This window comes from Diadema antillarum, unplaced genomic scaffold (assembly GCF_040938485.1).
Source record: "Diadema antillarum isolate AM-2024a unplaced genomic scaffold, OU_Dant_1.0 seq00000460_RagTag, whole genome shotgun sequence".
NCBI classification, from domain to species: domain Eukaryota; kingdom Metazoa; phylum Echinodermata; class Echinoidea; order Diadematoida; family Diadematidae; genus Diadema; species Diadema antillarum.
The window spans coordinates 40,144-63,961 of record NW_027271431.1 but is presented as its reverse complement, the minus strand read 5'-3'; the positions used below and the strand labels follow the sequence as shown (position 1 = coordinate 63,961).

The window sequence follows — 23,818 nt, the reverse complement described above, 5'->3', positions numbered from 1 at the left end:
AATCTTCAGTCGCATCGACTGCTGTTAAGTGTCAATTACACGATGCATAATACAGGCTACTAGATGCCTGCGGCTCTGTTTATTATCGGAGATGTTATACAAGAACACAAATACACGCACACTCCATTACCATCACTACAGAATTATATACACACTCATAAAGCGATCGATCAATGATGCTCTTCCACTCGGTTTTGGTTTGCGATCGCGAATTGAGACTGATCTTTACTTTGCTGTAATACTGTATGTTTCCAGACGTGTTGGGTTTCGCCGCATTTGGTGATCGATATCTCCTTTAATCGCTGCTGGCAACAGGTGTATTTGAAAGGGAATTCATCAAACACCAAGAGATTGGAACCTCGAAATGATTATCAAATTGAAAGTGACAGAAGGAAGAAGGAAAGAAAGAAGGAAAGAAAGAGTAATCAAAGGAAGACAGATGTATAGATTATTAGATTACAAGCTATGGATATGTAAGGTAGCGAACAGGGAAAAGGGGAATTTTTTAGCGCGGAAGAGGGGAAGAAACAGAAAGAATAGAAATATACAGAGAGCACATCAATATCGTCAATACAACCCTCTATAAAGTTTAGAAACATTATTTATGTCTTATAGCAAACCAAAATATTACAACACACAAATAGATACGTGATTATAACTATTTGCATAGTCTTCCGACTTGTTTTGCTCGGGGAGTTGTGATCATTCCCATCAACAAAGTTAATGTCGCCCGCTAAAACCCGCAACCTTCGGAGGATCCAATCCCGAGTGAACGGGGACGCTGATCGTGTCAATTGGTTATCACATTAATACCTGCTGATTCTGTGATAACGCCTACCTAATATCCTTCTTTTTTTTTCCCTCCTCGTATGATTTGTCCACGATGCCGACATACTCCCAAGTGATTAGTGACACTACTAAAGTGATGGTGACTCATCGGGTGTTTCTACTAATCTTAAACTCAGCATTACTGTATTGGGTTGTTGAAGGACTGCCTTGCTTCCACTTATTCTTTGCTCTTTCAATTTCACAATTATAACATAATAATAATAATAACTATAATCGAGATAATCGGGCGCATGTTTGTAAACCCCAAAACTGCATAGATGTTGGAGGGGGGGGGGGGGAGAAAAGGACTGTCGGGGAAAACAAGTTCAAATTTTCCATTTGACTACCCCATTTGAGTTGACACGTTTCGGAGCGATGACTTTGAGGTGTATTTTTTTGACGAACTGTTCACCGTGCATCCTGTTACCATTCGAAGGCGTCTTGATTCTTTATTTCACCACCATAGAAGCATTCAACCGAGCAAGAGGAAATCCTTTGAATAATTCTTTTGAAAGAAATGACTAACAGAAGGACCTACTTTTTGCTGCAGATTATTTTGATCTCACTTTTGGTAATCAAGGTCAGATAAAAGCACAAACACATTTGTGTCAGCTTTCAATATAATTGGTTGCCAAAGAGGAGTTCTAGGTAAAATAACATCCCTTGTTCTATACTTGCCCTGATGGCTATAGTAAGTTCAAACAAACAGATATTAATGGAATGAACTTAATATCGTTTTAAAGTCTCATATGGCCTGGGTACGAATCTTCACTATATATCTTTTGCTTGAGCTTTGTACCTGTAATCAAATTACAGGTATAATAGATTTATACAAAGCTTTTGTAATTAGTTGAAGGAAAGGAGCTTGCATCTCTTAAATTGTCGACCCAAGGCATTACTATACATTTCATGTTACGACATAAGAAGAGAAAGTGTAGAGGTCATGACATGGTCATTTAATCTGATTTGCATATCTGGTTACGACGAACATTGCTCTTTTGGTGAAAATATGATATACATAGACGCATATCATTTCATGCTTCATATGGATGAAATTTCCTCCTTTTAATTTTGTTTGTCTATGGACTAGGCTACATATCGTGAACCCGAACTCAGAGCATTTATATACTTTAATAATGGTCTATGTTTTTACGTCACGTTTCGTAGGCTGGTCATTCGGACAACCAAGAACAGTAGGAAGGTTGGTCAACTTATAGCTGACTACTTCCCTTAATGACACAAAAGTTGTCTCCAGTGTTATCTAATTGCAGCTGAATTCAAGTAAGGAGCTTTGTTGGATATGTCTTAGCACGCTTAAAGACTTGTGTTCAAAGCGTGTTTTCACACCATTTAAGACGTTAGTGTTGAATTCTCTTCTCCTGAAGTGTCTCTCAATCTATCCTCTCCCACGAACACTTCCCACTCCATCCTTCCTCCTCGAACATCCATTTCTTCCTAATTCTATCCCCTCCACTTTCCCCTCTTCATCCTTTCCTCCTCCCCCTCCTCACCCATCCTCCTCCCCCGGGCCAACCCCGCTTCCCCTCTCCTTCGTCTCTCATCTCCCATAGGGCATTGCGGGCCTGTCGGCCTGAGAATTGATCACTTCGAGCCTTGACCTCAACTAAACCCATCGTGAGGCGGGACCCAGGTTTTACCTCTTCGCTCCCTTCAGCACAGAGAGGGAACGGCGTAAGGTTATCGACTCCCCCCAAAAAACTCCCCGACTGACCCAACTCCAGCACGCTCCACGGGGTTATCGCCCAAACGCTCACGCTCAAAGACTTGCCCCTCTCGAATGTCGCGCCTCAGGTGACGGCCTGTGTACACCCTTCCAGCAAGAGAAAATCTTTTCATATTGCTTCAGGTATCATATTCAGCATGGTTGCCAATGGCAACGATGGAGATGCACGGGTCACTGTTGTTAATGATATTGTCCTGTTTGTAACACTTGCATTGTTGTTGTTCTTCTTGTTGTTCTTAATGTTCTACAGTGTCCATGTTGTTCTTGTTGTTCGTAATGGTTCCTCTATGATTCTGTCCTACACTTGTGGAGAGCACTAAAATGTCTCACTCCTATAAATGAAAAAGGACAAGCAATAGTCCCATCATCTTGTCATACCAAAGATACTAATTTAAATAAATATGGGGAAAATCAAAATGACCGTTACCAGCTTGTTGATAACGAATTAGGCGTGGTGGATGGTGGTGAATCCTCCTACAAGATACACCAACTTTGGAGGTGTGGCACGCTTTTTCTTATACTTCGGGGAACTACAGTTTGTTTTAGCGTAGATTCAGGAAACACGTGAAATTTTTGAGTGAAGTAAATTAAACCAAGTCTTTCTTGAAGGACCAGTAAGTGGAGTTTGAGCAGACTCCTCCTCCTTTTGCAGATTTGAGGAATGGAGTAAAATAAGGTTATCACTTATTGTAGATATGAAACATGAAAGACACTGGATCTTTCGTGTATTATATGATTATAATCTCTTGATTTTGTGCAGCGTATCTGCGGAACACCATTTACAGCTATGAGAACTATAGGCCCTACACAAACTTGTCTTTCCCTACCCCCCCCCCACACACACACACTAGCACACACTCACATAAACACATAAAAACACACAAGAAGCAGACGCCACGTCTAGAATTGCATTTAGATACAAAACAATTTTGTTCGTCGTACGTGCGCGTTTGCATTACTCGGTCACGATCAGCACGAATTAGATTTTGTCTTTATGTATATCGCTATATATACAACATATCATCCCCCCCCCCCCCGCGCTTGCACACATGCATTCCCTAAATAAATATACATTATTGTTATGCAAAGTACATTCGGTGCTTTTCATAATTATACTACAGTGAAGATCGTGGGCGTTATCCTACTGATGGTTATGATACAACTATGAAAATAGATGTCATCATTGCGATTATTCTTTGACCTCTGAAGCTCTCAGTTAGTGTCGGTAGCAGTCATGACAAGCCAGCCATTCCTTCTCGCCCACGCAAAGAGAGCCTTAAAGGTCTCGCACCTGTGTAGATAAGTCTGCCTAATACTTCATACGTAGGTTAAGAGTTAGTGTACCAACAGTTGGTGTACCAACGACAATCGGCGGAGTCAGTGTTTCGTGTTTGGTATTCGAGGAATCACATGTTTTACTTCGAGAATGGCATCTTAAAGGGATTAAAGATGTGATCCTTCTGCTGTAAACCTTACCACACTCTTTTCAGACATCCTTTCACACATCTTTCATGACGGATTTTGAGAACAGTGGTTAGTTTCCAGCCATGATTGCGATTTTTCTAAAATAGCAACATGATTATGCACAGTGAATCCATGAATCACGTTTTACCCGTGTTACTTGTAAATCAAGATTTACCTGGATAGTTACAGTGATGGATTCTTCGCCTCTCCAAGTCAGGGTTGTTCTTTCGGTTGTACTTGACCGATGACGTGATCGATGTTGTCGAGACCCCCGACATCGTACCACACTTACCAGCCATCGCCATCGGGTAGGGAGGCGGCGGTGGTCTGAACGATAGGGCGGAGCCTTCCAAACCAATGGGAAGGTCAGCGGGGGAACCAGGATGAGAGTTGGGCGGGGTGGGTGGGAAGCCGCTGTATGACTGGTGGTGGGGTTGTTGCTGGTGGTGATGATGGTGATGTTGGCTCTGGGGGTGGTGTTGGTGGTGGTGGTCCACTGGAGGAAAGTTGATGTTAAATGTGAAAGAGTTCGTGATTGGTGTTTGGTGTTGGTGAGGGTGGTGCTGCTGCTGATGGTGATGATGACCCTGTGGTTGTTGGCTGTGGTGCTGAAACGAGGGGGAATGCATGATAGGTTTGGTGTCCATGCCCAGATGACAGGCATCCGGTGTGGTTGGGGGAATTCCCATGGGCACACTGCTATTGAGTCCGTTACCATGCATGTGGCATGGAGAAGATAAATTGTCCGCAGGTTCCTGCTTGATAGTCACACCATCCACTGTAATGGGCTGGGAATGACACACCATCCCTTCCCCACACGGCATCCTCGGACCGCAAGTTCCAATGCTGTTGTTGTTCGAATCCATGTACTGGAAGTTCATGGAGAGCCTTCTCGCTTCATTGGCATTTAGTCCGCTACTTCCCAACCTTGAAGCCGGCGAGCTCGCCGGGAAGTCGCAGTCCATCTCCTCCTTGATGTGGGCAAACTGCTGCCCATTCGGCAGGATCGTCCCGTTGCCGAGCACGGCGTGCCCGTTGTCGATACCCACGACGAGTTTGGAGTCGCCGCAGTAGAAGAAGTCCTCCATCATCGAAGCGCTCTCACGCCGGTTCTTGCCGTTGATGATGTCGCTGGAGTCCGAAGCAGGGCTGAGGGGCTCCTTCTTGAACAAGATATCCGTCAAAGAGTCACATCCTTGTTCTCCCTGCAAGTTAGGACATGAAATATAAATCATAACATCAGTATCAGTCTGACAATTATAACAATATTGTTTAGTGTCTATATAATCCACTCTATCGCTGTGCTTTCGTATCGTTAACAAAATTGCCCTACTTTGACGAAAAGAAGCAAGTGACAAAAGTTATATATTTCATATTAATGTAAGCAAATGTATTTGTCATTTTTACATGGAAATCAGTGAAGTGTAATTGACTCAGATGTCTATTAGTAAGATGAGTGTCTCTTCTTAGGGTATATGACATCCAAGTACAGTAATCAGAGTCATAGTACAGCTAGGCTGGAAATCAATCATTAAGAATTTTTCAGTCGCTTCATTCTGCAAAAGTTTGGCAATATCTTCGTGTTAAGGGAGCACTGCGATATAGTGGACTCTATATAGGATCATAAACAGCGAACTTTCCGGTTCGAATCTTATGCGATGCATGTGTTTATGAACATGATATTCAACTCATTTTACTCCCTTTAGTCCTCAGGTGTAAGGACTATTAAAAATAACTGATATTTTACTGGGGTGATGATAATAGGAGGCCCTCTGGGAGAACAGAGCAAACATTTGAAGAGATTTCTCTGAATAGATGGGCCACATTTCATTATAAATATCATGATTTCAAACAAGTTTACACGTGAGAGATGACGAACGTTCAAGTCTGTTACACATGAGCGTTTGCTTGCATCGCTGCTTCGCTACATGCTGCATCAAAAATAACGGCATGGTTCCCCACACAAACACAAACATGTGTATTTGCACACTTTTTTCATTCATGCCTAATTCACTTCCGACGGAAAAAACAGTGGCAGACATGCAAAATAATAAGGATGATATTGTCCACGGATAGCCATATTCAGTGGGTAGGTTGTCAGGTAGCTGTTTTCCATAGAGGTCCTAACGTGGCTTTTGTTTTTTGTTTTGTTTCGTTCTTATAAGCAAGAATAGCACCGGACGGCATCAGTAGGCATTTGTGTTGGAGTGCATCGCTGCTCAGGCCAGCTTAGGGCTCAGGAACTCCCTGTCACTATTGATATAATTAGACTTTCAATAAATAATTAATCAAATAAATGAATAGATAAATAAATAAATACATAAATAAATACATAAACACATAAATACATGAATAAATAAATACATAAATAAATAATGAATAAATCCTTATATCCTCCTTAGTCACTCTCCTATTAAACCATGGAATGAATGAAAGAGCAGAGTTCTGCTGCGTAATGTCTTCTGGTATTAAATAAAGCACAAGTACACTGTCAATTTGAACAACACTACGAAAAAAGCATTTGGACTAAATTGGTTCAGCAATTGCATGACTGCATCTCATGCGTGACAGGTCGTGATCTTCACGACTTCTATCCTTAAACTTCTGACCGACTTTGGAACAAGCAGACCATTCACTTCATTTTCTTCTTGCGGTCTAGTGAGACTGGTTGCTTCCTAGAAAGTCTGTCTGATGACACGATGAAAAAAGTTGTAAAACAAATATTTTCAGTCTGCCTCCCTCCATAAAGAGACCAGTAGGAACTCATGCGCTATGTGAACTTTGTGAACTTTTGATTATAAACACAAATATTCATTCATACATAGTTATCGAGTTGACTTACTGATGGAAACGTATTCCTTGCGTGTAATATTCGAATAAAATGTTTCAATAGATAGTAATAAAAGAAGTGAGTGTGAAATGGAGAGCTGGACAGCTTCACATTTATGTTCACTTCCAACGTTCTATGTGACAGCAAGTCAATTGAGACTCCTTTTTTTTTTGAAGGCTCTTCTCTTATCAAAATCGAGCACCGTGTGACGCCACAGTCACACGAGGGCGCTTCACACCGCACTTAAGCCAAAAAGTAAGACTGCTTTGCCGAACACTTAAAAAGAAGTTGTCAACATCAAACTTCAACTGCCGAGGTCACGACAGTCCAGCGACACATCATTGTTGAAGCAGCTGCATTTATTGTGACGTAACAATCATTGAAACTGAATTTGATTCACAGACACAAAATAGATACACCTTTAAGAAAGAATGTGCAATGTTATTAAGATTTGTTTCGTTTTACTTAGTCTTTCTCTAACTCTAAGATAAGTATCTTGGTAGATCTTCACTTCATGTTCATGTGATATGACAGTCCCCTAATGGATTAATGTACTTGTATTATCAATCAGATCAGAGAGAATGGTAATAGCATAGGCCTACTTTTGAGTTACTGAATTGACACAATGATCTGGTCTTCACCTGATTTGAATATGCATGTGAGTCATCATCATCATCACCATCTTTAGTTTTGTTTCGCAGTGGCGCTGTATAGGTGACAAATTTGAATTCAAGGCCGATTTCTTCTTTTCAGGTAAGTTTATTCATGGAGCTACAAACGTAGCTCCATGGTTTATCATTACATAGATGAATCGATGCGATCTTACTTACGGAGAGCCACCACAAAACATTTTTAACGTAGATTCCGTAATAGTTCGCCCCCAAAACGGAGGTAAAAACACCAGCAAGTGACCATCTGGGGATGAGTCAGGCGGAGAGACAGCGGGGAGCCTGTTATCCTTAGCGCGAATTCCTCGCACAGCACCGTCTTGACACAAGTTGACTTTGTTGTCTGAGATAATAAAATGACCTTTTTTTTCAATTCCAAATTCTTCAAAGAAAAACGAAAAAAAAAGGAATAACTTGAGGGGAACCACCATCTTTCTCTTCACTTATTTACGCGCTCAAATGAATGTCGGAGAGTCTTTTCTTCTTATTGTTTGACTCATGCGTCTTGCAGCACCATCGGTCGAACGATTCCTGATTGTAAATACTACTACTACTTCTACTAATAATAATAATAATAATAATAATAATAATAATAATAATAAATGAAAAATGATAAATAGCAAACGGAGCTTATCCCCAAACTAAACATGTATTACGATATGTCTAGAGTGTAGAGTTGTCTTCAAGACGAGTTTTAATTAAATGTGTTCACTCATTGTATGAAAAGTGCGACACATTTGTGTGTTAACTCCGTTATGACTTCTCCATACACGTTCGCCTCCTCTCAATCTACTACTCACAACTAGAATCGCTGATTTTTCTTTATTATTATTTTTTGTTAATGTTGTCGCAGTAGCAGTGACAATAGCAGTTCAGACAATGCAATCTATACATGGATAGGCAACTAAAAACCGGCCCACCAGGGAGGTGCCACTTCATAGGCTCACGAAACAGGACCTCACACTTCCAACGATTGCAATAGGGTCGCTAACTATGGTACGAAACTGGGAAAACGATATCAAATCAAGTTGATTGTTATCTGTTGTTGCGTCTTTATGTTATGGGAATATTTTTAAAACATTCGACAATGGCAATCAAAAGCACGCTTTGAAGATGAGATCCTACCCTTGACATGTTACAAAGAGAGCCAAAAATGTTAACTTTCCGTCGATGTATGATAAGACGCATTTCCAACAGTTTGTAAACATTTTACGTGCATGTGAGCTTTTTGGTCATTAAGCTTAATGTTTTCACATCAATCATCCAGTGAAGTTCTCATCCGTGGGGATACGGAGATTCCATCCCCCCCCCCCCTCCATATCCACTCCTGATGTGTTACAGATGAATACCAACATCATTGCCATTGGTTAGAGTTACACCCTATCTCAGCCCTCTTCAGTCTACACCCTGCATCTCCCTCTACACTCTAAACTTTGCGAACCGAGTATCTAGTATTGTCTTACGGTTCTTCCTGACAGGTGGGATGAAACCTTGCCATCGCAAGCCACAGCGCCATAATTTTGGAGTGAGAAACTCTCTGGGATGTCGGTACATCCATTTAAAACAGGAAGAATCGTGTGTATCTGCTATTCTCTTTGGCATAAGTGTCCAAACAGTGATGCGAAGATGACGGCTTTGGTTAGGATTGAAAGCACGCCTCGTGACCGGTAAGGGTGTAAACCCTCCTCAGAAACACGTTAAGGATTAAGTAAAAAGATAAATGAACCAAAGATGTAACGTTCTGCGCGCGTTTCATAGATAAGTATCAAAATTGACTTGTTACGTTATAGCTACTGTATTTGTTTTTGTAATGAGCATGTTTATACATAGGGCCTATCTGTTAGCAGAGAGTGTGCTTACCCCTACTTACACACACACACACACACACACACACGCACGTACAAAGCTGAAGAATGAATTAACACGAATCACACACTGCATCTTTAACGAATGCGGCAAATGTTGGGTTATTTCCATTGTTTCATAGCAACGGTGCTCCCCATGAAAAATCAGTTAAGACAATGAGACCTGTAAAACAAAACGCCACGCAGTTCACACTGTGTTGCGTTCATCAGACGGTTTGGTTAAATATTGAACTACACTTATTGTCACCTGTGCACTGGTCCGCCATGCATGATCGTATTTGGCGGAGGTCACATGAACAAAAGCAATGCCACAGTCGCATAATATGGATTTGTTTTGGTGTCTCGAAAAAGTTTTTCAACCCGAGGAAAACCTCTTCTGCAAACGATCTTACGCACACATTTTGCATGGATGATAATCTTGGCTATTTCAGTTTTGATATATAATAAACCATGATTGTTTCTGACTACCAATGAATGTATTTCTTTTTATAGAAAACCTGCGAATATTGGTTGGATGTGATGGTTATGCTGCACTGATCATGAATCTTTCCGTTCTACGTATCAACTGTAAAATCACATCGAAATTTATCAATCTTGCTGCAGACAGTACAAAACATAAGAAAATTAATGAATGATGACGTAGATCCTAATCATCCCCGTCATGATTGGCTGCGAGTAAACAGGTGACAGACTTATTTTGCGTATTTCTGAGTAAATAGCCATCAGAATTTACGATGACCATCGGTCTTTTTTTTTCGAGCCGTTAGTAACATGCGCGTACATTCCAGACAGAAGCAAAACGTTACTATAATGGACACGACAGAACAACCAGTGATCGTTTGTAACAAGGATTTCATTCATCGTGAGGCCTAACAGCTGGTACTTCTAGAAGAAGAAAAAATGAAAGGACAGAAAAATGACCTGACGTTTTGACCGCAGGATTAAATATGCCAGCAATCGTCAAAATATAATCGCTAAGGATATTACGGGACGCGGTATAGGACTGTGGTGGCTTGGATGGAGATGAGGAAACACAGCTTCCGATGCTCCCCTCCCCCTGTTTTGTTTTGTTTTTTGTTATTTTTACGTGAGCTAACACAAATCTGAAATTCTTTCCTCTCCTCTCAATGAGTGGTTTGAGGCGGAAGGTACGTTGGACTTACATAGCATTAGCTTTCATTTCTATCAACTTTGAATTTAAAACAAATCTGCACATTCTTCACGAGGAAGAATTCGATTTTAATACAGATCAAAATGTATCTGCAGGAAGACAAAGGATATCCTCGACGGAATATGTGCATTTCCGCTGGAAAAGAAGACAGGATCAAGAGGGAATTCCACATGATATATCTTGCTGCCCATGAAAAACAGAAGGGCTCAGATTGCTTCTAACGATCTGGAGTGGAAGAAGGCATCAAAGGGACATGTACTTGAGTGTCATTCTTTCGTTGAGTCGTTATTGAGTAAGCCGGCAAACTGATAATTGGTTTTTACGTCCTTCCATTGCTCTCCTCTTTTAAGGGGGTTGGTGGACCATTTTTAAAGATATCTCAGGAGGAAAATCCTCTGTATTTCATGAAACAAATTCATGAAAAAAAAAGAATGTTTGTATCTTAGTCAAGGTAGTGGATTTGGGCAAATGTTGTAGTTACTCTTGGGGCTCGGCGTGTCCTGCTAGCTGTTCAACATCCCCAACCACCACCACCACCACTACTACCGTGCCGAAGGAGACGAAGAACGCCTCTTCCAGCACAGCGTTGCCTGTACTTATCAGAAACACGGAAGGGGGCGGGGTCGCAGGATTTTATCGTCATGTGGACATAAGGAGGGAATGGGTGATGGGGTGGGGGTCGCGAGGTCCCTCATATTAGGGTCCTTACTACCAATTACACCACTGAATACTAACTAGAATGACAGAGAACTGCAAGAAATATCATTCCGTTGTGAAGTTCATCTCAGATGTGGGTATACGAGAGGCTTTGAGACTAAGAGAGAGGACTAAAGCACTGGTCCTTATGTTAAATGCGGCAATCATTGTGAGAACTTGACATCTCATATTCCTTCCTCACCCATGTATTTTGTTGTTGTTCTTGTTGTTGTTGCTGCTGCCAAATGAATTCAACATGTTGCTAATCTGCTATGTCATTACCGTGTCCTTGGAAAATCGCGATGTCTTTTCAAAGTCGACTTTACAGAAGCGCTTATCCTTTAAACGCATGCCTTTGGGTGAGGGAAGACAGCTAAAGAAGAGATCGTTTAGAATAGCTTCTGCTCGTAAATATTGGAATTTGTCTCCAACAATGCTTCGCTGCTGACACTGATACTCATAAAAAGTTTATTTGCAACAATAACACTTTATACTATAGTATTGACAACCACATCAGTTGTCGTATACCCTCCAGACGCAGATCTCAATGTAAACATTTCTCATTATTGCCTGTGCGCACGAACCGTGGTAACGACGCTAGACGGTATTCTTGATAAGAATTGATTCGATTTTGACGAGAGCGTGGAAATATGTTAGTGTTGATCCATTCTGCCTTAACTTTATTAACATTCACACGAACATAAGTCAGCACGGAAAGAAAATTATTCTCCCTTAGAATACAAACACTCCAACTGGCTTTGTTAACCTTTGAACTTTGGTATAATCAGAAGCATTGCTGTTTTGCTGGAAGAAAGAGTAACCTTCGCAATAAATCGCTCTGCAGTATAACAAGCGCACTATGATGTGTAATGATCAGGTTGACTGTTTACTAATTTTCGTAGGTGTTTATGCACTGCCGCCGGCGACGATCTTCAAGTTATCAAGTTTGTGTTTACGTTACACGCGCTAGGTGCCGCAAGCTACGACAATCAAGTATTGCGTTCCCTGAGTCTGTCAGTGATAGTAATATATACATATTTGTTAGTAGGAGGAAAAGTAAGGTTAAAGAAAAAAGTAAGAGAATTTGAAAAGAGTGAAGAGTTCGACGTGACAACGGAGCTCTTCTGAAACGGTAAGTTTTGAAGAGTTTGTGGCAGAATATCGGCTGCAGAAATCATAAACAATGGGTCTCTCAACAGCTCTAGTAAGGAGCAGATACAAGCGAACGTTTCGGGAAAGTGACGAGGTTCGCAAATCTGCATTCTGAAGTATATAACACTCAAAATATGTGGTACAGGGAATGAATGGCATTAAAGAGCATGATAGAGACATTGTCATAGTTATTGAAGTTTATTTGATATGAAAGAAAAAACGGCAATATTCACTTAAAAACCGGCAAAGAAACTTTTTACTACAGATATTAGAGTTATGTGTTGTGTACACATTGCGACAGACAGATCTGACGCAAATCAAGGAGCTCCTTGCGCCAATGAGGACTTGAAGACAAAACATAGTTCTCAGAAGGGCTCAAAATTCATCTTCCATAATTTGGATTTTGCTTACAATATATCGAAAGTTTCAGCCAAGAATCTTGTCTGGCTGACGCAGTTTGCCATGATAATGAGTTGTTTTGTTTTGGAGTTTACAATAATTTCGATCATAATTAGGCGCCCGACTGAAGCGCCTTCCCCGTTCAGTAGTGGGTAGATAGAACGTTTAATACTTGATAATCGATCGTGCCTGTAATGTAGCAATCGTATTTTTTTAACAAGCTATACTTGCGTTTCACTCTCGCGCAGAAAATCGGTGGATACTGTTACTGGCCTGATTTGTCAATTATCGATAATCGATTTTAAAACATTACGTAGCAACTACGATCGGATATATTCTCAGAGTGCTATGTTTTCTGGTTACTTTTTTTATGTGCCAATTATTTCGCAATTTTGTCGTTACCGAGGTGATACCGTGTCATTACAGCGTTATTTCACACATTTTATCTGTAAAAGGGACTACATGTACTGTAATTATGTGTCCATTTGAGGGCAAAAATTTACAGTTTCAGCAGGCGTGTGGAAACTTTGTTTTACCTTTAAACCTTTAAACCCCGTCACTGACATGAGAAAGAGAACAAGTGAAAGCTAGTATAAATTATGGTTCCTTGTTGTGGAGAGGGCGACGTTACGTTACAGGGTGACAGCGGGTGGGATGTTAAGGGAGGAATCTTTATACTGGAGATGGGGGGCAGTTTCGTGGCTATCATCGTTCATTAAATACACTGTTGACTACACCGTTTGCAGATCGATCCATGGTTTGTCCAATCACGTTGTGTTATGCCTGGGCTAGCGTCAACACGAGAAGTCACCACTGCTATCTCTGTCCCGAGTAGAGTTCTGTCAACACTAAGCGTGTCAATCGGTTAACCCTGATCTCGCAGAACTTCACACCTCTCTTGCCCCCAGCTCTTTGTTCGTCACGACTCTGTCCTCCTCGGTAAATATTTGCCTTGATATATATAGGCGGAAATTTTTGCAGTTTGGACTGAATACACGAAGAGAAAGATGACGGGCAGCACGTATTCCTTGCGCTAAGTTCTTCCCGCCAACAATAAGTCCCTATCCTCAAGAAAAATACCGATAACAGTTTGGTAACGAATTTGTCTGCCCTCTTCAGTGGGCAAATATGCTCGATCATCTTCCTTGTAGACACTCGAAATGACGAAAGCTTATTGAAATAACCAAGCAGAGAGGGGAAAAAATTGCTTGTCATTTTTTCGGTCTCGCCTTTAGACAGGGTATCATCATTTCATCCCTGTCATTGAAATTGGGATGATCTTCGATTAGGTTTATCAAACAGTCTCCTCTACAGTGCTCAGTGGGGACTTGTTGTGAAAAGAATGATTACAGTGACGAGGGCAAAGATGAAAACGATTTTGAAGATCATCTTCATAATAATCTCATCACCATCAGCTGAAGTCATTGCCATCACAGTGATGATTATTGAAATTCAGTCCTGATGAATACACTTGACCTCAATTCAACCTGGCATTAACAAACAGAGTCCGTCTCCCTGAAACAACACAGAAGCCTCTGGGAAAACTATTGCACTTCTGCGTAGATCTTCACGCCTTGTTGTTGTTGTTGTTGTTGGGGTTTTGTTGGGGGTTTTTTGAGAGAGAGAAAATACAGTGTTTGAAAGGCCTTCTGTGGAGCAGTGTTGCCAACATTCAAACATTAAAATCAGGGAGATTCTAGAGAGCTTAAAAGTACTGTTTGTCATTGAGAGCAGTGATTTTAAACATGTACGTGTTATCACATTTGATGCATAATGTGTAGGTCAGTTGTAGGCCTATAGTATTACAAAACATCCTACCATATAAAAAAGTTGTAACAAAGCCTGAAATATACGGAGATAACACTAATTTTCTCACTAAACCATAAGTGTAGACTGTTTATTCTGGAGACAATTTTTATCATAACTATTATTCGCATTTTGTACATCTAACAATGCTTAACATTGATCATACTGATTAAAATTTTTATATTGGTTATATCTATCCCAAACTCACATATATGAAATATTTTGAAGCACTAAAGCTGGGTTTTTCTTTCATCTGCAAATGGGAAATAATGCCTTTAAAGGGAAATACCTGTGTGTGACATGTATCTCACTATATAGGGAAAATTTATACCAAATTTAGGGAGGCTTTGATATTCCTTTGTCAGGATGTGGAGGGATAATCTATTTCCAGGGAGACTCATACAGGGAGATTTGGCAAATCTGTGGTGGTCACAATGCCCCCCTCTCCATATCCCCTCCCCCCTTCCCCATCACCACTACTTCTGATCTTCCGTGGAATTCGAGATATTATAATAATCGGTTTCTTTCGGAGAAACACATGACCCGAGCTGTAAAGCTCTGATTGTTTGGATTCCTCCCCACAGACTCTCATTTCGGAAGTCTTCAATTACGCAATTGATTTTTACTAGTCGAAAGTGGAGACTACAATTCGCGAGCCGTAAAGCAGATGCGTACTGTTCCCCCCGCCCCCATCCTCCACGGGAACACGGGACCCCCCCCCCCCCCCACACACACACACACAATACACAAACACACACACATACACACCCCTTCAAGCACATCAGTCTCCTCCTCATCCACTTTGGATAAAACAAATGTGTGTCGTCCTTGTGTACCAGACGTGAACAAAAAAATAATCGCCATACGCATGTTACACGATGTAAGCGATTATGTTCATTACCGCTTGATTATTTTCAGACGGTGGAAAAAAAAATGTACTCTCAGACAATGGACGTAACACATGAGCGAAATGCAGGGTATGTACAGTCAGTATAGTAGTCCCACCTCTCTGGTACAACTGTGTAGGTCTACTGTGCTTTCTCTGAACAGCACTTCAAGCCATGTATCCTCTTTGTTTGTTTGGCTAAATTCTGTCCATCAAGTGGGTCTCGAGGTTGTGTTTATGTTGTGAGCTGTCGAAGTGAACTGATTTCTTCCTTTCGGTTTTAAATTCGGGTAGATTTTACGACGGAGTGGAGTAGCGAGAAACTCCAGAGTGGAATTTCCATGAAAATGAAATGTCTGTTTGAAACAGCCGAGAAGACTGATAAAGTTCATTGGCCTCTTCGTGAGAGATTTCGTTCTCGTTAGAATAATAGCATGGAAGTTTTCTGTTTGTTTAAATCTACTTGAATACTACTTCTTCTTTTTTTTTCTTTTTTTTTTAGTCAAAAGAATTTGTCTTGTTTGTTTCCCTAAAGTTTTTGCGTCAATTTTATGGCGATATTCCTTTCGTCTTGATCTAGGATAAGTAATAAAACAAACTACTGTACTGTTCAAATCCTTATAAGGTGTCTGAGTTTAATAATCATTTTGCTTTGACTTATCACAAAAGTTTAAATGCTGAAGATATCAAACGACATGATAAATTTATTCGATATTCGTGGCATAAGTATTTCTTCTCCCATTTTCGCTCTTTTCTCCTCATCCTCCTACCCTCGATTTCTTCGTATTACCTCTTCCTCCCTCTTTTTCTCATTCCCTTTCGAGATTCATCTTTTAATTGGGATGATCTGCTTACCAAGGTTTTGTCTTTATCGTGCAAGAGCTTCATCAAATCAGAGAAAGACTCCCATCTCCCTCTCAAGAAAAGAATGAAAACTTGTCTCTTCTTCTCCCTCAAGCTCGGAAGCTTTCTTGTGGTTGTGGTGAGGTGGAGGCAAGTAAGCCCAAGAGAGGAGCGATTGGTGTAGACAGAGAACGCTTCGCACTCTTCACGAATCGATGGACGCGATGCGTCTATTTGACTACACGTCACTTTGTATTTCTTGGGACATATATCTCTCCTGTAGCGCCCCCATTGATCCCTGCTATAGCTGCTCCTTTACAGTCGGCGTGAAGAGTAGATACATATATGTGTATATATACCAATGTATATACACGTACATACTGGTATATATATACATATCAATATACGGAGAAAGAGAGGGAGAATTAAATATTGTTGTAAAATTTTATGTCTATTTGCACTCTTTATTACACAGAAGAATCAGAAATTGTATTTGTGTATCACCTCTGCCTCCAGGCACATGGTAATGGCACGGAGTGATTTACTTTCTTTACACTTTTATCAAGAGGAAACTCGCTGAAGCCATTATGAGCCCAAAAGATGTACATACATAGTACAATTATGGAGCTAGCTCCTAAGGTATAATCGACACATTCCAATCTTGCGGGCAAAGTTTTGATGATTATGAGTTGGAAGAACTGAATCAGGTCAATCTCAGCTCTTTTACAAAGCTTGTGCGACAAAAGAGCGAGGTCTGGATGACAAGAAGATTCTTTCAAATTCTATCTCATAACAAGAATGAATAGCATTGACGTTAAAAAAGTCAGGGAGTGAAATGCTTTATGCTTCGACTAAGCTGTGCGTCACGTTGACCTTCCCTTGAATGCAGTCATGGAGTTAACAGTTCGAACAACCCAGCAACACAGGTGAACATAATAGTTTCCACTCTGTCGCATATATCCTTCCATCAGCTTGAAGCTCGACAACAATTGAACAAACGTCGAAAATTGCCATTGCCATGAATTAGGTCGTTTCATGTCCTTCCATAAATCAGTCAAAACAAAATACAAAATCAATTTGAACCATGACGTCTATCAACTGACTACTCAAGCATTGATATAATATTAGTTAATAGTATACTGAATTTTGTTACGTTTGGCACTAACAATGAGTAATGCTTGGGGCACTTTGAATAGTTTGATTTTTTGTTTTCATTTCCTTTTCAACAGGACAATAAAGTGTACATGGGAAATAGCTGTCCAGGGAGGTAGGAGAAAGGTCTCCCACCTCCACAATTTTACTGACAAGAAGGCACTATCATAGTAACAAGGGGAGCTTCAACGTCATTAATAACAGGGAGATGGGAAATAACAAAGTTTACGAAGGTGAATTCTTCGGTTTCCGTAATGAGACCCTGTTGAGCGTGACTATTGGAGGTAAAACACAGCGGGCAAGAACACAAGCTGCTGTTTCATATCAGTTTGTACTAATTTTGAACTCTAACCAGATATGTGTATATGGGAGACCTTCTATAGGTACATATCCTTTTTTTTTCTGTGTAAAATGTGGCCAAAGGGAATGGTTGGGGAGGGGGATTACCCTTGAGTCTACCCTGCCATAACATTTAATTTTCTTCAAGATGACTGTGCAATGGTAAGCAAACTTTAAAAGTTGTGAGGGTAGCTTCACGGATGTTTTTCACTGCCATTGCAGAGGAGCGAAAAAAAGGGCGACAGTTAATTGCGCAGCATCCGTTACAGAGAAACGTGACATTTGAACACACTTTTTGAGGACGAACCTGAACTGGTAGTTCATGATATTATTTCAGGGAGTATTCTGCAGAATTAGACGAATTAGCAGGTCCGTCCGTGTGGTGACCGTTATGATTTCAGCCTTATTGAAAACATACAAGTCAACTACTGAATGCACTCGTAGGTATGCATCGAAAAAGTAAACATAAATACTGTAGATAACCATGGCAACACAAAAAGAGACAGTATGAATTCGATACGAATGATTGATAGTGTGTAAATAATACGTGCTGCATGCTGGTTTTAACGCAAGCCTACGCCTACAATGTTGAAAAGTTCACGGGAGGCGTACATTTAAGGACAGGTTAAAACAGAAAATCAAAACAATAGAGGTGCTGAGGATACGGCAGAACAAGTTTCTGTTTTTAGCCCGTTTTTCCATTTTGAGTGTATAAAAGATAGACGAGGGGCGGAGAGCTGTGTGGAACAACGTGGGAAGCATGCGGGGTGGGCTTGTGTGAAGACCGGGCGGTAGCAAGGTACGTCGCAGACGCGATGAAGATTGACAATAAATCATAACACGATAATGACTATATGTCATCACGAATTTTCCTGATTTTGATACTGATGACGATGATGATGATGATGTGGGGATGATTATGATGGTGATGACTGTGGTGATATATTTCACAGGTCAGTGGAGCTCCGACTGTCTCAGGTGTAAAGCTCCGAATGGCCAGATACAGACAACACAACGTAATATTGTTGTACATGCGTCGCCACTATGCAGTGAGCATGTCTCTCAAAGAACTGAGCATTATACACATCTAATGGTTATTAACTTGACCGACACGAGATATAGTCGGTTTGTGACAATAACTGTACATGTTCAGTGTAAGAAACAGGGAGGTCCATAACTTCCGAACATTGATACATTTTATCATTACCACAGTTCCAAATGGGAGGTCTGTGATTAGGGGATTTATGAATCTGAACGGTTATGATTCGCATTGGAATTTACCTTTTTGTAAAGCCAGGGAGGGGGCAAAACATTACAAGTCAGCCTAGTAACTACAGTGCTTGGATTATGCATGAATTATATCTTTCAATTCAATTCAATTCAATTTTATTCCACATGCTAAAAAGTATACAAAAAACACAAGTACATGTACATGGACATAACATATATTGCATATTAGGTTTACATAAAAAACAAAAGGAATGATGCAAACAGCTATAATCAGCATGCGTGGGAATCAGAAAAGACCATATGGGACTTATCAAGGCCGATTCCCTAACAAATGAGGCTTTGTATCTCTTTGTATATATCTCTCTATCGTGTTATTGATATAACATGTCATGTCCTTTGGTGCACAACTCAAAGACGAGTGAAAGATGTCTTAACCACGCCAGTGCCAACTGCAACTACATTACATACATGACATAATGATGTCAATGATGTTGCGAAGCTATGATCACTAGGGGATTTGAACACTCCATACAACTCTCAGAAAGAAATAATGGGATATTCTCTCTTCACAAAAGCCATGCCTATTCACATTGTCTAGAGGGGGTACACCCCATCCCATTAAAAAAATTGAAGATTATGAATATTGGGAAGGATTGTAGACGAGAAACAAAATATAAAGTTTCTCCACACCAATTCTTGCCGACAGCAATGTTCATGAACATACGAGAATTGCTAGTTAACAGTCTGCACAAAGGAGACCACATTAACAGGTGGCCAGTCTACTTTTTATTGTCACTCCCTAGATCCCTCCCATCTAACACATAAAGACAAAAATGCAGAGATACTGTCTTTTAGAGTATAATGTAACGCTGTGGGGCCTGTCAAAAGCTCTGTAAACATGTGAAATGTCTCTAGGCCGTGTATAAAATTATGATCAGCTATAAAGGATTGAATAGGTGGCGGATTCCGTATAGATCATTCATATAAGGGTTTTTTTCTGCACGGCAGCCATGTTTGTGAAAGCATTTCTTATCTACCAGGGAGCTAGGAGCTAAGGAGTGACCACCCCCCTGATTCTACAACTTCTTGGCATCGTTGCCATCGGGGAGGTGGTCTCACCTCCCTGTTGCCATCGAGTAGAGGCAAGCGAACCAGTACTCAAGGGCAGGTGCATACCTGGCTCACAAGCCTCTCACCTCGCCTACACCCAAGCGACACGCCCGCACCTTCTCCGGGCGAACAGTGTTTACAGGGATGTACAATGGGAACTCCCTTTCTCAATCGTGATCGAAGCTGCATCGTCAGGCTAGCTCGCAATATTAACAGAATTAGAAATACGACAAGTGCACTCACTATCGGCCGCAACAAAATATTTGAGCTTATGATATACAAAAAAAAAATAGACCTGTTAAGTAAAGATGGCTGAACATTCATTTACCTATAAGTATAATGAATTACTGTACACTTCTTGAACAGGCTGAAGCATTTATACAAATTATAGCTGACGGGCCTTAGTGAATATAAACATATAAACAGACAAGCAATGATAACGACGCTGATTTAAAATTGGTAAAGTCGGGGTTCGTGGAAAGGTACGACAAATTTCTCAAGAGATTGCATGGTGAAAGACAGGTAGCCTATCATTTGAGAGGCTGTGTTATAATGTTTTTAAGCAAGCAGCAAATCAACTTCTTAGCAATCACCGCACATCTCACTGACCATCTTGACCAAGCAGTGACGTCATCCACACGGTTGGATACTCTCTAATGGTTCACTTTTAGCATCTCTAATAGCTGGAGCAAAATCGAATTGACAAATGGCGAAACGTACGGTAGGTGTAGGTCTACATTTCTACATGTGAACCCACAGTTGTAGTTGTTATTTTTGTTGCTATTGTTGTTATTACTGTTGCTAATTGTTGGTTGCCGCTGATGCTGTGAGTGTGAGGGATGATGAGAAAGGGGAAAGTGAGAGTATTACAGAGAGAGAGGGAGATGGAGCCAGGGACTCACCTCCTGCTGTTCCTGCCAGCCGCTCTCCATGAAAGGGCTGGCGGGCAGGACGAAGTCCCCGTCACTGGCCGCGGGGGACTTCTCCAGCTCGTTCAGAAGTCCCTCGTTCCCGAAGAGCGACAGGTCTGGTAAGATCCCGACCGTTTCGGTCATGTTCACGTTCTGGTGAGGGTGCATGAGGCTTGAGGCAGATCACAGTGAGATGAGGAGACGAAAGAAAAAAATGTTGCTGAAATATACAAACTCTACACCGCAAATATGTGATCTTCCATTCATTAATCCCAGAGCGAACACGCTTTGCGACTTCAAGACTCTTCTCTTTGAATGAAGACTTTTTGAATCGGCCAATAACTCCTGGAATGCTTGGAGATGTCTGAGGTCATGCTCAGTGACTGACGGACTACTACGTCTCGTCTCAAGGCATTGAGGAGCATGAAGTCTCATGCGCAGTCAGTCCCCCACCCAGCATGCAGACGTACCTGAGGTGAATTCAGCGCGGGCGCGTGGGCGGGCGGGCGAGTTCTTGCCAGCGATAAACTACTGCCTGCCTGCCTGCCTGCCACTCAAGCCGCTCTTCTCGGCGACTGTGCACTTTGGGGCAGCACATACCAGTATGGACAGATTATTGGTAGCAGCCATTGGCCAATCAACGCTCGAGCCGTACGCCAATGGCATTGCGGCTGGCAGAAAGGTATAAACAAACACAGACTTCTCTCCATGTCAGGTATTTTTTCCCCTTGTTCTGTTTCGTCGGTGAATGGAGTCATGACGTCAAACCACTCAGTCAAACTTTACGAAAAGCCTGGTAACGGATGTAAACACAATGCTCGCAAGCCGTCACGCTGCAATGGAAATCTAGGCTCGTGTGATCACACGAATTAATTTGCTATTAAAATACTTCGATGTATGGGTCTTTTTTCTTTCGTCTGGTGAGTATGCGTGACAGTGTGCCTGTGTGTACAAGACTTTTGTAAAGAAGTCGGAAAGACGACAATGCAAGCCTCTGAAAGTCTAGCCCTCAAACACTCCATGCAATTGCGCATAATCGCCCGGTAAGCTCTCCGGCAAATAGAAAGATTATGGCTGCTGAAGACCAAAGCCTACGCACGAATCTTGGGATCCATCTAATAAACTGAATCTTTAAAGTCCTGGGCAACAACAAAAAAATAATAATAATATATTTTGAACTTCACATTTCTTGCATGAGTCGAGTGGCACCATCATCATTTAATACGTAACAGAAGTAAGAGGACCGAGAACAAAATATTCTCAAATTCTGACGATTAGAAAACTCAGCTAATGTTTATCACAGAAAGGGAAAAAATGAATCATAGGTACTTATATCATGCCTGATTTGCTGCAAGTTTTTAGTGTAAAATTGATGTATATGTTGAGATTTAGGCTGTTTAAAAACAAAAAGAAAAAAAAAATCTGGTCCGTTCACTGTACCTCGAAGTGAACTTTCTCCATGATGTAATATGGTCCTATTCAACCCAGAAAGCAGAATAACGCCACCCCCACCACCTAGATTCATATCACAGTCATTATACAGCATTGCTTGGTACATGCAGAGTTTGAATGCAAAAACAGATAAACACCATTTTCAAAGTTTTGACGTCATCAAATAGAGAAAAAATAACTATTTTCTATGATACTGCACTTGCTAAATGACAAAGTATGTTTAAAAATATTTTGAAAATTATCACATTTATTGTAATTATTTACATTGTTTCCAGCAGCTTTAATCCAATTATCTCAAATTGATAAAACATAAATTCACATGTTTTTGCATTTAAACTCTTCATATAAATTAAAAGCTCTAATAAGTCAAGTGAGGTTAACTGCTACTGGTTCAAGCATCCCGTCTACTGATATGAGTGCGAGACTGGCTTCGAACCCATGATCTCCAGTTTGCGAGTTAAGACCCTTATCCACTTCACCTCTTCACACATGTTATAACATACACCTGGGCTAACACTTAAAGGCATGATTTACCATTTGCAGATGAAACAAAAACTCACCATTAGTGCTTTAAAAGTTCTAAAATGTGAGTTAGGGATAGAAACAACCACTGTAAAAAACTGAATCGGTAAAATCTATGTAAGAGTAGTTAAATATACAAAATGCGAACAATAGTAATAATAAAAAATGTTTCCAGACTAAACCGTCTACAGTTACGGTTTATTGAGAAAAATACAGATATCTCCTTATATTTTTGGCTTTATCGCGAAAAATCGATATGATAGGATGTTTTGTGGTACAACAGACCTACACATAATGTATTAAATGTCATATCTTGAAATTTTTTAAAATCACTGTTCCTAAAGGTAAACAGGACCCTTAATGAAAAAAAAAATGATGAATGGTATAAAGAACGCCCTCGCTTGGAAGAGTCCATAAACAACAAGCAATCGTGTGCGTGCGTGTGTGTGCTCATCATAATCTTAGGATGGCCATATCTCAAGATGGGTAATCCTTGATGGACTACATCGGTGACATTTCCGGTCAGTATTTGACCAGCGGTCATGATCCTCTGAGTGACATGTGTCAGCGATTTTGATCTTTCGTCCAGTCCATGATGATGCTGCCTGTCCGCAGACAAGCTTGTTCTAATAACCTTATGCCCTGAATGTTTGCGCATCTCAATGGCATCTGATTCGTCATACACAATGATGTTGCATTTCTGTCGCCCTTTGCTATGTGCTTTGCATTCGTTCGCATAATGTCAATAAT

The 23,818-nt window shown here is 40.8% G+C and overlaps 1 protein-coding gene across 1 annotated transcript in view; it reads right to left on the bottom strand.

Annotated features, from left to right (window-relative positions):
- LOC139733013 (uncharacterized) overlaps nt 1–21,591 on the bottom strand; it is a 38,144-nt gene extending 16,553 nt beyond the window's left edge. The window contains exons 1-2 of the mRNA XM_071643856.1: nt 21,086–21,591; nt 4,212–5,241 (exon numbers count right to left, since the gene is read on the bottom strand). Of these exons, the coding sequence (XP_071499957.1) occupies nt 4,212–5,241; nt 21,086–21,262 (1,207 nt within the window). The 5' untranslated portion in view covers nt 21,263–21,591. The remainder of the gene's footprint in view (nt 1–4,211; nt 5,242–21,085) is intronic.
- Between the last annotated feature and the right edge of the window lie 2,227 nt (nt 21,592–23,818).